This window comes from Melopsittacus undulatus, chromosome 4, assembly GCF_012275295.1.
Source record: "Melopsittacus undulatus isolate bMelUnd1 chromosome 4, bMelUnd1.mat.Z, whole genome shotgun sequence".
Taxonomy (NCBI): Eukaryota; Metazoa; Chordata; class Aves; order Psittaciformes; family Psittaculidae; genus Melopsittacus; species Melopsittacus undulatus.
Window position 1 is genome coordinate 98,504,744 of NC_047530.1, and position 13,784 is coordinate 98,518,527.

At 59.5% G+C, this 13,784-nt stretch overlaps 3 protein-coding genes across 3 annotated transcripts; 2 read left to right on the forward strand and 1 right to left on the reverse strand.

The window, feature by feature from the left end:
* Positions 1 to 1,027: 1,027 nt before the first annotated feature.
* CYP17A1 (cytochrome P450 family 17 subfamily A member 1) lies at positions 1,028 to 4,416 on the reverse strand. The gene is made up of 8 exons (XM_034062590.1): positions 4,105 to 4,416; positions 3,486 to 3,624; positions 2,718 to 2,947; positions 2,413 to 2,499; positions 2,100 to 2,309; positions 1,708 to 1,877; positions 1,523 to 1,626; positions 1,028 to 1,296 (listed from the first exon to the last, which is right to left on the reverse strand). The coding sequence occupies exons 1-8, from the start codon at positions 4,414 to 4,416 to the stop codon at positions 1,028 to 1,030; spliced, it is 1,521 nt and encodes a 506-aa protein (XP_033918481.1).
* Positions 4,417 to 5,497: 1,081 nt separating this feature from the next.
* BORCS7 (BLOC-1 related complex subunit 7) lies at positions 5,498 to 8,929 on the forward strand. Its single transcript, XM_005154550.4, has 5 exons — positions 5,498 to 5,642; positions 6,008 to 6,070; positions 6,694 to 6,737; positions 7,166 to 7,186; positions 7,630 to 8,929. The coding sequence occupies exons 1-5, from the start codon at positions 5,502 to 5,504 to the stop codon at positions 7,679 to 7,681; spliced, it is 321 nt and encodes a 106-aa protein (XP_005154607.1). The 5' UTR covers positions 5,498 to 5,501; the 3' UTR covers positions 7,682 to 8,929.
* Positions 8,930 to 9,245: 316 nt separating this feature from the next.
* AS3MT (arsenite methyltransferase) lies at positions 9,246 to 13,522 on the forward strand. Its single transcript, XM_034061347.1, has 11 exons — positions 9,246 to 9,379; positions 9,603 to 9,726; positions 10,280 to 10,407; positions 10,515 to 10,665; positions 10,742 to 10,878; positions 11,184 to 11,253; positions 11,492 to 11,573; positions 11,659 to 11,790; positions 11,887 to 12,029; positions 12,410 to 12,532; positions 13,355 to 13,522. Exons 1-11 carry the CDS (start codon positions 9,246 to 9,248, stop codon positions 13,445 to 13,447), a joined length of 1,317 nt encoding a protein of 438 aa, XP_033917238.1. The 3' UTR covers positions 13,448 to 13,522.
* Positions 13,523 to 13,784: the final 262 nt, after the last annotated feature.

The window sequence follows — 13,784 nt, forward strand, 5'->3', positions numbered from 1 at the left end:
GCACAGTGAATGTCAGCAGCCCCCAGCCCTGTGATGCTCATGCACTGGGCCTGGGGTGGGAGGGGGTTCCAGGTGCTCCTGGGTGTCCCCAAGCAATGGGAGCCCCACTTTTGCCTGGAGCTGGTGCTGCCTGCATCTCCCCTTGATGACTCACACACAGGACAGGGTCAGACAGCCCTGCAGCCCTGCAAGTTGCTTGTGTCCTGCCTGCAAGGGGCTGCATGCATGCAGGTGTACATGTGTGCATGCAAGCACATACATACATGTGTATGTAAGCATATCCAGGCATAAATGTATCCTTGTGCTTTTTTGTGCATAGACATGTGTGTGCAGGCACATGTGTGCATATGCCCACGTGTGCTGGCAGCAATGGGTGCACATGTGTACTGAGGGAGAGGAAGCCACGTGAGAGCCAAAATTGAAGGAATCTCTGAGCTGTTTCTCTCTTTTTCCCTGCAAGGAGCAACCAGTGGTCCCAGTGGCAGGGGCCCAGTGTCCTGGGATGGGGCTGGGGAACTCTCTCTGCCCCATGGCAGACTCAGCTCCCAGCCCACATCATGTTCATTCTCCCTGTTCCTAGTGGGGAAACTGAGGCAGGGTCCAGCCATGGTCACAACCTGGGCATCCAAAGTGCCCACTGCTCACATCCCCCCTTACCTGGCTGGGGTGGGCCCTTCTGCCCCTGGTTGTGTTGGAGGAGTGGTCCCCATGGCTCTGTGTTGACTCTGGACAGGCTCCCACCCCACATCCCTGGGAGGGGTGAAGGGGCTGTTGGTGCTGGCAGCCTCACAGAGGTGCTTTGGCTTCCCAGCTCAGCCTAATGCTCACAGCAAGCTGTGGGGTCACCATACCTCTCATGCACCCTCCTACCTCCCTTTGCCCTCCATGGCCAGCCCAAGAAACACCGGGAGCAACACTGCTTTGGGAACAGCTTTATTTGGACAAGCCTGCACCCATGGGCAGGTAGGGCATGGCTCATTCTGCCCCATCCCAGCCCACCACTGCTGGGGTCCAGGGCTGGTTCCCATCACGAGGCCACTCGCCATGCATCCCGCAGCCTGGCCTTCACCCGAAACTTCTGCACCTGCAGCACGACACCGAACTTGCCCTCCAGCGAGGGCAGGGGCTGGTCCTGGGGGCACTCGAGTGTGAAGCGCTGCAGCACCCAGGCCAGGAAGAGGAACAGCTCCATCTTGGCCAGGACTTTGCCCAGGCAGACACGGATCCCAGCCCCAAAGGGCAGGTAGCTGGGCGAGGGCGAGTGGATGTGCTGGCCCTGCTCATCCAGGAAGCGACCTGCGATGGAAGGGGCACCATTGGCATCAACAAGGATCAATCCCTGAGACCTGCCTTAGTTCATTACCTGTGTGTCCCTCCCCTGAGCTGCAACAGCAGAGACAGTGCAAGTGCCCCAGCCAGGGGGGAACAGCATCCAACATCCCACCACCAAGTCACCCCAGGCTCAGCCTCTCCTGCTGTACCCTCCCCACCATCCCCTGCCCCCTGGGAGCACTGAACCCACCAGGGTTGAACTCCTCAGGCTTGTCCCACTCCTTCTCATCATGGTGCACGGACCAGAGGTTGATGACGACCCTGGCGCCCTTGGGGATGGAGTATTCCCCGATGCTGCAAGGCAAACACAGAGGGAGATAGTTGCTCCCTCCCACAGTCTCTGCCTGCATCCTGACAGTACCATGGGGCTCTGACCTGGTGTCGGCAAGGGATACGTGTGGGATGAGGAGGGGGGACACGGGCCGGATGCGCAGCACTTCACTGATGGTGGCCTCCAGGTAGGGCAGCAGCGGACGGTCGCTGAGGAGGGGATGACGCACCAGCCCGATCTTCTGGTCCATCTCCTCCTGGATCTTCCTCTGGACCTGGGATGGGAGGAGGGGCTGGGATGGGAGCCCAGGGATGTGGGGGCCCTGTGTGTATGGGCTTCCCATGGCAGTTGTTCTGGAAAGTCGTGCAGGGCAGAAGTAAAATGCCCACAGCCTGATCCTGCTTATTGGCAAAGCCTGACATTTCTCTTGGCACCTGCCTTCCCCAAAGCCCTCCATGATGTCCCTGGTGGCCCTGACACAGAATTCAGACCCTACCTCGGGGTAGTGGAGCAGGTAGAGCACAGCCCATTTGAGCACAGTTGTGGTGGTCTCCACACCAGCCCCAAAGATGTCCCCCACCGTCATGAGGAGGTGGTCGTCAGTCAGCTCCAGTCCTGGTGCCAGGGCGCTGCTGCTCTCGGCACTGAGCCTCACTTGCAGGAGGGCATCCATGAGGTCCTTCACGGCATCCCCGCAGAAGGCTTCCTGCCAGGGGCATGTGTGAGCTGGGCTGTGCTGGGCACAGACCCCTGCAGCTCCAGCACCCCACAGCTCCTGAGCATCGCCCGTGTCCTGGCCCTGTTGGCACCTTGTGTTCGGTGAACTTCTGCTGGAGCAGCTGGTCCCGAACCTTAAGGCATCTCTTCAGCAGGGCCAGGTCCTTGTTGGGGAAGATCTGCAGGGAGAAAAGCCCCATTACAGTGAGGGGCTCCAGTTCAGCCCAGCCTCTGCAGTCCATCTATGCCCACCAGGGTACTGGCTCTTGTGGGACACCAGGGCAGGGACCCTCCTAAACCCTGGGGTGCTCAGGTAGCCTCTTCCTGCACAACACCTCCCAACTCTTTCCTCTGATCTAAGGTGAGAGGAACTGGCAGTCCCTGTGTCCTTGCTTACCTGGAGCCAGGGGAAGATGTCCACCAAGCTCTCCTTGGCCACGGTGTCCACAATACCCTGGCTGTACTCCAGCATGGCCTCGAACTCGGGGTCCCCGCGCCGGTACGAGGAGTTGAAGCAGAGGGAGCAGACCACATTGGTGACTGCCCGTGTGAGCTCAGGGCCCATGTCCAGGGCCATGTCCTGTGCAGCGCTCAGCGTCTCGCACAGGGATGCAGCTTCCCGACAGACTGGGGTGGAGAGGAGGAGCAGGTAAAGGGGGGGTGGAGCTGAGGGGGTACAGGGGGCATCTGGGGGATGGAAGGAGGGGTCCCCCACTCAGTCAGGGTGTGCAGCCTGCAGAGAGCCCTGCCAGGGCTGACCCTCAAGGGGCTGGGATGCCCAGAAGGGGTGACACTGGGTGTGGGAGGAGCAGAGGGGATGGAGACACACAGCAAAGTCTGTGTGCAGCTGGATGCACCTCCCGGCTGGAGTGGGGAGCCTGGTGGGCTGGGAGCTGGCTCCATGCCTCAGTTTCCCCAGCTGAGTGACAAGAGATGAAGCTCGGGGGAAAACATATGGGGAGAGGTGTTGGCAAAGTAGCAGGGATGGAAGGAGAGGGACCGAGCTCCTGGCAGGCAAACTAAGTGCATGCTGGGGGGGTTTGGGCTGAGCCAATGAGTCCCCATTGGTTCCCAGGGGATCAGGGCACATGGAAAGGGAAAGCCGAGCTCAGATCAAAGTATGGGAGGAGGTGGAGCTGGGGGGGAGCTGGGGGGGAGCACTTACTGATCCTCTCGAGGGTGAGCGAGCCCTCCCCAAACATGGAGAGCGCAGCATGCACCAGCTTGCGCTGGAACTTCCAGAGGGGCCCATAGCTGGCAAAGGCGATGTCCTTGCCCCCCCGGGACAGCAGGTCCGTGGTCACCTGTGGGACACGCAGTCCCAGGGTCACCCTGCTGCAGGGCAGCCCTGAGAGGGGTGATGCTGCGGGGTTGGATGAGCATCTCATCCCAGGGATGGTCCAGGGGGGTGGTGGTTAGTGCTGGTGGGCAAAGCCAGGGCCATGAGCTTTGCTTTCCCACCCCAAAGACTGATGGAGAGGTCTGGGGACCAGGGCTAGGGACAGGGGTGCCCAGGAAACGTGGAGGGTGCAGGGGGCCTCGTGGTACCTGAACCCATGCCCCAAAATGCAGCCAGCCCAGGGGATAAACGGCCCCCCTTGGGATGGAGGATGCGCAGGGCTCGCCCTGGGGCACAGGGCAGAGAGGGCTGCCCCTGCCCCTGCTGCAGGCAGAATGGGAAAAGGAGAAGGACCCTGCCGGGTGCAGCCCCTTTCTTGTGCGCATCCCCCTCCTCACCCCTGCCGCAGCAGGAGGGGCTCCCCCAGACCCCGCTGCCCACTCACGGTGCGGGGCCGTCCAGCGAAAGCCTTCCCTTTCTTCAGCAGCACCTCCCTGGCGTGCCGGTAGCTGTTCACCACCACCACGTAGTGGGAGCCCATCCACAGCGCATAGAGGCTGCCGTAGCGGCCCTGCAGGCGCCAGAGCCGCAGGTGGAGCTGCGGGTGCCCGGCCAGCTGCAGCAGGCTGCCCACCAGCGGCAGGGCAGGCAGGCTCCGCGGCCGCCCCGGCCCCGCCGTGCCCCTCCGGTGTGCCAGCCCCCAGGAGCACAGCAGGGCCAGAGCCAGGGCCAGCAGCAGGGCACCCAGCAGCAGCATGGTGTGGGGCCGGCTGTGGGGCTGCAGCGGCGCGGGGGGCTTTATACAGGCTGCGGGGCCGTCGCCTTGACCCCAAGGCGGGCTCGGCTCCTTATCAGGGGGACGGGAAGGGGGGAACGGGCGCTGGGCCTGGAGCCAGCTCTGCAGCTGGGTACCTGACGGGGGCGAGGGCGGCGGGGCCATGGCCGTACCGGGTGGGGGAGCTGCATCCAGCGGGCTGTGGGCCAGGGGACAGGCAGGGATGGGTCTGTTCTCAGGCTCCATCACGGTGGGTGAGGGGTGCAGGGGCAGCCCTGGGTGCCATGAGCACAGCTGGGGAGCGGTGGGACACGGGGGTCTGTCCCAGCCTGGGCACCCTTCAACATGCCTGGGAGGGGGGAACAGCACAGGGCTGGGGGCACTGGGGAGTGCTGGGCAGCAATGGGCAGTGCTGAGATGCCCCAGACAGCTCTGATCAGTACTGGCCAAGCACTGGAAGTCCTGAGGAGCCGTGGGCGGTGCCGAGCAAACACTGGTCAGTGCTGAGAAGATCGGGTCAGCTCTGGTGAGTGCTGGGCAGCAATGGGTCAGCCCTGTTCAGTGCTGGGAAACCCTGGGCAGCTCTACTCAGTACTGGGCAGCAATAGGCAGTACCAGGCAAGTCCTGGTCCGTGTTAAGAAGGCATGATCAACACTGCTCAGTGCTGAGAAGCCCTGGACAGCCCTGGGAAGCAATGGGCAGTACTGGGCGAGACCTTGTCACTGCTATGAAGCCCTGATCAGCACTGGTCAGTGCTGGACAGCTCTGGTCAGTGCTGAGAAGCCCTGGTCAGTACTGGGCAGCAATGGGCAGTACCAGACAAGCCCTGGTCACTGCTAACAAGCCCTGGTCAGTGCTGAGCAGCCTCCGGGTGTCCGTGCCCGAGGTGATGACCGGGTCTGAGGTGTCTTGAGTTGGGCGGTGGCGGTACCCGAGGGGCCCGGCCCCAGCCCGAAGCTGTCCCTGCGCCCCACCTGCCACGGACCCTGCGCCTTCCCCACTCTTCAGTCCCTCGGCACTCGCCGTAGCGGCTCCGGCGGTGCGGGGCGGTGCGCCGCAGGGTAAGATGGCGGCGGCGGGCGCGGCGGACGCTCAGGCGCGCTTTGGTCACTCGGTGAAGGGGCTGCTGACCGAGAAGGTGACGAGCTGCGGCACCGACGTGATCGCCCTCACCAAGCAGGTGCTGAAGGGCTCCCGCAGCGCCGAGGTGAGCGCCGGGCAACACCGGATTTAGGACTCCAGAGCGCGGCCGAGGAGTGCGGGCCGGCCAGGCCGCGCGGGGCACGCTGGGAGCTGTAGTCCTGGAGGGGCCGCCCGCCAGCGCTGTGGCCGTAGGGCTCTCGGGTGCCCTGAGGTGCGCTGGGGGGTGGGAGGCGGGGCCTGCGCCTGCCCCATGGCATCTGCGCAGGGATAGGCTGGAGCGGGGCTCTCGTCAAGGCTGTCTGCTCTGAGGGGTGGGCACCGCACCCCCAAGCCTTGCACCGGTTCAGGCGGACCCCCAGGCTGTCAGCCGTGCGCACAGGTTTCGGATACAGAGCTGCGTCCTCTCAGTCTGGTGGTTTTGTCTCCTAGCTCCTGGGTCAAGCTGCTAAGAACATGGTGACGCAAGAAGATGCCATCCTGCACTCGGAAGATGTAAGCTGTGTTTTACTGCTAGAACAAGTGTTTTTAGCGGATGGGAGGAGAGGAGGATTATACGAACAGATATGCAGACATGTTATCTCCGATAACGTGGTATTTTTCTACCCTGAAGCTATAGAATCATAGAATGGTTTGGGTTGGAAGGAAGCTTTAAGGGTCATCTAGCCCAAGGTCCCTGACATACTCACTAGATTGGGTTGCTCAGAGCCCTGTCCAGCCTGGCTTTGAATGTTGCCAGGAATGGGGCATTTACTACATCTCATGAGTTCAGGCAGCAGGGCTGGTGGCCAGAATAGTTTAATGCTTCAAACCCATGTGTGCTGCTGGTCTTTGAGCATCCTGCAGCCCAAGTCAGCCCTTAAGCTGTGCCATCTCTACCAGAAAGCTCGAGGGACCGTAGCTTGAAACAAAGCACGTACTGTCAGTGCCTGTCTCCCTGGGAAAGAAGAGGGGAGCATGCCACTGCTGACAGATACTGGTGGAGATGTTTCAGTGTCAGCGCAGTGCTACAGTGGTGGCCAGGCTGGAGGAGCTCCCCAGAGCATAGGGACAGCCTGCCTTGTGATTCTGCTGAACTGCTCCTAGCCGACATTCATTCTTTGTCTTGTTCTCCACAGAGTTTAAGGAAAATGGCCATAATAACGACTCATCTGCAGTACCAGTAAGTAGAGGACACTGTGTTCTCTCTGGGGAGCTAAGTGATTCCCTCGATTCCTTTCCATTCTACTTAGACTTTGCATGAAGCCCACACAGACAAACCCCTCTTGCCTGGCTCCTCATAGCTGAGCAGACTCTGAAGCTGGGATCTTCCAGGCCTCTTCAGCTCCACTGCTACAGCTCAGACTGTTTTAGGGTGGGATGGCCGGGATTTTTGCCTCCTGTTTGCCATGCACAGTGTCTCCTGTGAGAGTGTGTGACATATCTCAGGCTAAGGGGGAAAAGCTAGTGCTGTTTCTGTCCTCTAGGACTTAGAAACACACTGGGGTTTTGGCCTCCTGAGCCTGTAATCAAGTCCCTTCAACATAACATGAACCCTGTTGCTAAGATTTTGTTTTTCTAATGCTCTTTTTGTCTCCTTTTCTCTTCTAGGCAAGAAGCAATTCAGAAGAAGTGAGTCCTCAGCTGAAGAAACAGTAGCAGGACCTGGGGGACACATGTGGGGGTTGATGGAAAGGGAAAAAGGATGGAGGAAGGGTGGTGGGAAACAGAAAAAAGGTTTATGCAGCTGCCTTTGAAGCAGATGCTGGCCCAGTGGGATAGTGTCTCAGGATTGTGAAGAGATGTGAATTTGAGTGAAGGGATGATTTATACCAGAACTTCCACTTGTTTCATCGACATGGTAGAGCCTTGCGAGGTTGGTTGTGATAGGAGAGGAGGGTGGTGTAGAGCAGAGCTGCTTATGCGTGCGCAAAATGAGGTTTGCCTTGTGGGGATACAGAGGTGGTTGGGGAGCCCAGGGTTCTCTTTGCTGTAGCATCAGTGCTGGAGCCTTTCTGGTCAGCACAGCCTGGGGAGCAGATTTCATTGTGAACCTCTTCTTGCTTCACCTCCAGCGTGGAGCAGTCGTCAAACCTGCAGGACCAGCTGAGCCACTTGCTGAAATGAAGTGTAGAGAAGGCATGAGGACATCTTGACTGGCACTGAGGACAGTGAAGCGTCCTTTCCCTTCCAGACCCGGGGGTTCAAGCCTGTGTTTGGATGATGCTGGATGTCAGCTGGGAGATGTGCAGAATCTCTTTCTAGGCATGTGGGTCTCTCTTGTGTGTCTCCATCCCTGTCTCTGCTCCAGAACACTCACCTGCTAGCCAGAGCAAACTGAAACAAACTCACCTGAAACTTTGCTCCCCCCAGCAATTCTTGTGTCTGCTTACATCCCACGTAGCGTGAGGTGCTCAGCCCACACCAGCACCCCTGGCAAGAAATGCATAAAACTGAGTGTGGGTTTTAAATACAGGTGCCAGCAGTGTGACACTGATCTGAATTTAGACACAGAAGTGGCACAGAGTGTGTTTTATTTAGGGCATGTTAATCAGTGGGAGCTGTAAGTGGGTGGGAGAGGTGCTTCAGTGTTAACTGAGGTGCCGGTCCCAGGACAGCAATTCTGAAGGTGGGAATGTGGGCACACACCTCTGTCACTGGTCAGCTGGACATGGTTTGGCCAGCATCCTGCTCAGAGGTTATCTTACTTTCCACCTTGCCAGAGTTCAGAACATCATCCCCTTGCCAGCCCATCTGCACTGCTTTCAGCCTTCAACTGCATTCCTCTTCCTGGGCTGCGGCTCCAGCTTTTGATGAAGCAGCCTTGGCTGTGGTGCATGTATCTGCTTGGGAAGGTATCCAAAGTCCTAGCCTGGAAGTGGGCAGGAGAGCATGAGGGGCTGGTGTGCTCAGTTCTGCACTGCTCTGTGCTGGAGGAGTAACAGCCAGGCTCCTGTTCATATCCTGGGTAGCAACATCAGGCCCAGGCTATAAATACTGTGTGTTGGTTTTGGTAGGTCACTTATCTGGAGCACTTGGAGTGCACGGGAAGCACTTGTTTGCCCGAGTGTGCTTTTCATCAGCTGATAGGAGAAGGCAGGCTGAGAGCAGGCATCAGCCTGACACGTTCCTGTTGGAGTGATGCTGGGCTTTGGCTCCTGAGAGCCACCTCCTGGGCTGTATTTCACCATCCCCTCCAGTGGCACTGACTGACCTGGTGGCACTAGTGCTCCTGCGTTTGCAGGTGGTGCTACTGTTACCCGGGGTCTGTATAGTGTGTGTACGTGTGTGTGTGTGTTTGTGCCTTGGGAGGGGTCCTGATCCCTAGCTTTGGGAATGAGGGGTTTCCCTGAGCTGTGACTCGCTGAGAATAAAAGCTCCCTGAATACCACCAAGCCTCACCAGTCTGTGCTGGATGCCACCGCAGCTAGTCTCTGTGCAGAGGCAAGACAGTGGGTCTCTGCTCTCCAATGTCCCTCATTGTGCTTCAGTTCTGGGGGGTTCTTTGCAGTGTGTCCTTGCTGCAGGTGGCTCACCTCCAAGCTTCCATCCTCTGGAGAGGCCAGAGCAGCCCTGCAGTATTAAGCTCGTGTCCCCCTGCACTTGGGGTGAGCACGGGCAGAGCTGCACCCACGTGGGTGCAGAGATGGGGGGGGCAGCAGGAAGGGGTTTTGGGGGTGCGGGTGCAGGCATGGCCCATGGGCGATGGCAGCGGGACCCGCTCCTCCCTCGGGGCCGTATCCCCGGGCTCTGGTCGGGCGGAAGCCGCGGCCGGGGCGGTGCAAGGGTCGGGGCGGAGCGTGGCAAGCGGAGCTGCCGCAGGGAGTAAGGGCGGCCCGGAGCACCCCTGCAGCTGGGGGCTCTCGGCAGAGCCGGGCGGGGTGGTGTTGGGGGAGGTGGTTAGGGGCTCGTGTCTCCAGGGCAGCTGAGATGAGGGTTGGGGGAGAGAGGAGGCCCAGGAGCATCCCGCTGGGATGAAAGTTTGGGGGGGTGTCTCCCTGAGTGCTGCTTTCAGGGGGGCAAGAAGTGCTCCTGTATGTGGGGGAAGAGGGAGGTTTGGGGCCTCTGGGGGGGCCTGGCGTGGTGCCCATCGCAGTGGCGTCAGGCACCAGCCCCATGTTCCCACTGCAGTGGCAGCAACCTGTGGAGAGCAGATCCACCGGGAGGTGCAGGTGAGGGGTACGGGTGGGAGGTGGAAAGGGGATGGGGTGGCCGGGCTGGGGGAGCACAGAGGGTGGAGAGGGGAGACAGGTTGACTGGGCAAGGGCAGCTAAGCACAGTCTGTGCTGTCGTGCCTGTTGCAGTCCAAGGGCAAAGGTGGTTTCGGGCCCCATATAACAGTATTAGATGTGGCCAGCTCCTTTGCTCTAATTTCCATAGGGATGGGTGCTGAGTAACCCCATGTTTCCCTGCCCTCGTTCCCTGTCCCCCTCTTGGCTGGGGAAATGGGGGCTGCAGCCTGCAGAGTTATTGCAAATGGGAATTAAATCTCCCACTGCACAAAGATGCTGTGCATGCAAGCAAGGGGAGATGGGCAGGATGGGAGCAAAGGGGTGCTTGATGTTAGCCTAATTTTCAGCTGAGTACAAATGGGAGCACCACTGTCAGAGGACATTGGGTGCATGTACAGGCCGAGCACAGGCATGGCCCGTGTGTTTTGGTGCATGGGGAGCTCCCAGGACACAGCTTGCTGTAGTTTGGTGTCCTCTGTCCCTCCCATCTCAGGATTACTATGGCAAAGAGCTGCAGAAGACAGAGGACCTGAAAACCAACGCATGCATCACCTCGAGCAAGCCCCTTCCCAAGGTGGTAAGAGATGCTTTGGAGCGTGTCCACGAGGAGGTGGTGGCCAAGTAAATCCTGGGGTTCCCCCTCTGCTGTTGTGTCCCTGTGGGTTGCAGCCCCTCAACCACCATGGCCAGGGGACACCTCTGCCTGGCTCAGCTCAGCATCCCCTCAGGTACTATGGCTGCGGTCTGGTGGTGCCCGAGTGCCTGGCATCCTGTCGGATCCTGGACCTGGGCAGCGGCAGCGGCAGGGACTGCTACCTGCTGAGTCAGCTGGTTGGGGAGCAGGGCCATGTCACCGGCATAGACATGACCGAGGGCCAGGTACGTCACGGAGCCAGGGCTTCTCCTTGTTTCCCCCCCCAGCATCTTCCCACCGTCATCCCCTTCCTCCTCCCAGGTTGAGGTGGCGAAGAAGCACATTGCCTACCATATGGAGAAGTTTGGCTACCAAAAGCCAAATGTGGAGTTCCTCCAGGGCTACATGGAGAAGCTGGGTGATGCCGGGCTGGCTGACAACAGCTATGATATTGTCATGTAGGTACCACACAGGCATGCAGCCAACTGCCACCCCTGGTGCTGCTGCTGCCTGGGGCTATGGGCTGGGGTCCACGACTGCATCACACTGGGTCACCTGCTTCAGGAGCAGGTGTTAGGAAAGGGAAAATTCCAACTGTGCCTGGGAGAGAGCCTGGGAATATACAAACTGCCCATTTCATGGTTGAATTGGCATCTCCAAATGCTGCATGAAGCCATGGGACATGCAGCAGGCAGTGGATGCACAGCGGCTGGTGGTGCTGAGTGCATGAGAGGGTGCAAATGAGCTCTGGTTTCCTCCCCAGCTCCAACTGTGTGATCAACCTCGCCCCTGACAAGAGGGCTGTGCTGCAGGAGGCCTACCGTGTGCTGAAGGTAATTATGGGGCCGGTGCCCATAGTGGGAGCGAAGCAGGGTTGGGGTGTACCTCCTGTTGGGATGCCACTGGGATGCAGCAAGTGGGCTGCAGCGTGGGGGAGATGTGGCATGGGGCAGGGGAGGGCACCTCTGCATAGGGATCTGAGCAAGGTAGCATTGAGGGGTGCCCAGTTCTCCCTGCCCCTTTTGTCCTGTTGCTTCCTGGGACCTCCCTTCACTCCTTGCTGCCTTCCAGCCTGGAGGAGAGATGTACTTCAGTGATGTCTATGCCAGCCAGCGCCTGAGTGAGACTGTCCGGAAGCACAGGGTGCTGTGGGGTGCGTAGGGCTCTGGGATGGGGGTGCCTGGGATGGGGAGACCAGACCTTTGCCTCCATCACCTTTGTCTGTGGTCTCGTGCTAGGAGAGTGCCTGGCAGGAGCCCTGTACTGGAAAGACCTGTACAGCATTGCTGAGGAGGTGGGGTTCAGCCCCCCGTGCCTGGTCACTGCCAGCCCCATTGCCATTGGTGACAAGGAGCTGGAGAGCATTGTTGGTGAGGGCCTGAGCAGAGAGCCTCAGCTCTGGGCAGCCATGGGGGCTGTGCTGGGACCTGGGGCTGGTTCCCAACTCCCCAACCTCTCCTTTGCAGGTGACTGCCGCTTTGTCTCTGCGACTTTCCGCCTGTTCAAGGTGCCGGGTAGCAGCCGGGCTGGGCCGGGCCAGGTCACCTACAATGGTGGGATTGTGGGGCACGAGCGAGAGCTGGTGTTTGATGCCAACTTCACCTTCAAGGTGCATGTGGGGGCATGCTTGGGCTGCCAGGATGGCAGTCCTGGTCTGTGGGGATGGGGTAAAGCAGTGCTGCTCAGTAGTGTCCTCTGTGATTTTGGAGGTAGAGGGAGTAGTAGATGGGAACAGAGGGCTGTATAAATCATGGAAAGTGCAAACAGAGAGCTAGACCCATGCATTCCATTGTGGTGAAGGTAGGAGCAGGACATTCAGGGTGGCTTCACAGGAGAGTTCGAAGCCTGCTGCTTGGTGGTATGGACGTCCTCAAAGTTTTGGGGTCAGGCTGTGCTCCTGCTTTTGCTCCGCACCCTCATCTGGGTGACAGGGGTCCCCTGCACCACATGACCCAGACCCCAGCCCTGTAACCATCCCTCTGCCCCTAGGAAGGAGAGCTGGTGGACGTGGATGCTGAGATGGCTGCGATCTTGAGGAGCTCCAGGTTTGCAGAGAGGTTCCTGATCCAACCTGGTGCTGCACCACAGGGCTGCAGTTGCAAGGGGGTCAAGGTTGGTAGCAGGCAGCTCCACAGCTGGGTTCAGGGATGAGGATATGGATGTCCGTGCCATCAGAGTTGCCCTGGGTTATCAGAGGGGTTATGACATGACACCAAGAGACATGAGTCCATCTGTGCCCATGGGATGCCTGGATTTGGGCAACTGCACCCTGCACAGGTTGGAGCCCTCCAAAGGGGGGATCTGCTTTAACCAGCTGAGATGACAGCCCCAGGCCCCCCAGCATGTCTGTGAGGGCTGCTGTGGCTGACAGCTGGAGCTGCCTGAGATCTCCCAAGGGGAGACATCCTTCTCCCTGGGGGATGGCTGGAGACAGCCTGTCCAGGGAGGTGATGGCCAATCCCTGTGGCTTGTTCCTGCCCATTGCCCTCACAGCTGCTGTTGTGAGCTTGTCCCTGGCTGCCAGCCCTGACCCCACAGCACAAAGCATCTCTATCAGCTGGAAGCCTCTCCTCTCTTTGATGGTCCCTCCAGCCCGTAGATGGGCCAGAAGAGGCAAGGGAGATAACACCCTGCAGCTGCATGTCCCTGAAACACAACCTTGTACTTGGGGAGGGGGAGATGTTCTCGGTCCCTGTCCAGGCAGGAGGCATTTCTCAGATGAAAGCAGAGCCGAGGTCCCAGAGAAGCTCTTGGCTTCCTCCTCGTGGCAGGGAGGAGCAGCTGAGTGACCTGGGGACTGCCCCTGTGTTAGCTATAGAAGGTCTGCTTGGGCTGCACTGCTGGCAGGGAGTGAGTTGGGGGGAATGCAGCTTTCCTGGGTGCCTTCTGCTTCCCTCTGGCCTGATCCTGCCCTGCGTGTTCTGTGCCCTTTAGAAGAAGATCTGTGATCCCTTCCAGCTGCTGGAGCAGCTGTCAACCCCGCATCCTGCCTGCTGTCCTGGTGGCTCCTGTGGTCCTTCCTGCTGAGTGCCGAGTGATGCTCCTGCACCGGAGGGTGCCAATAGGGCAGGAGGATGCAGTCCCAGTGGCATGAGGCTTACACTGGAGAGCAAATAAATGGCCAAGCTTGAAAGCTGTGTGCTTGTGGCTGGGATCACAGGGCCTGAGGGGTGCTGGGCTTCCCTGCTGGGGTTGGTGGGGCAGGTTGTGCCTGTTTGTGGTGAGGGTGGGAAGCCATCCTATATGTCCCCTTGCTATGGGCCTGGCAGTGACTGCATGGCTTGGACATGCAGGCAGGGATGTCCCTGTATGAATGGGATTGTTGGTCCCTGCATGTAGGATGGCAGGGCTGGTGTGGGTTTGG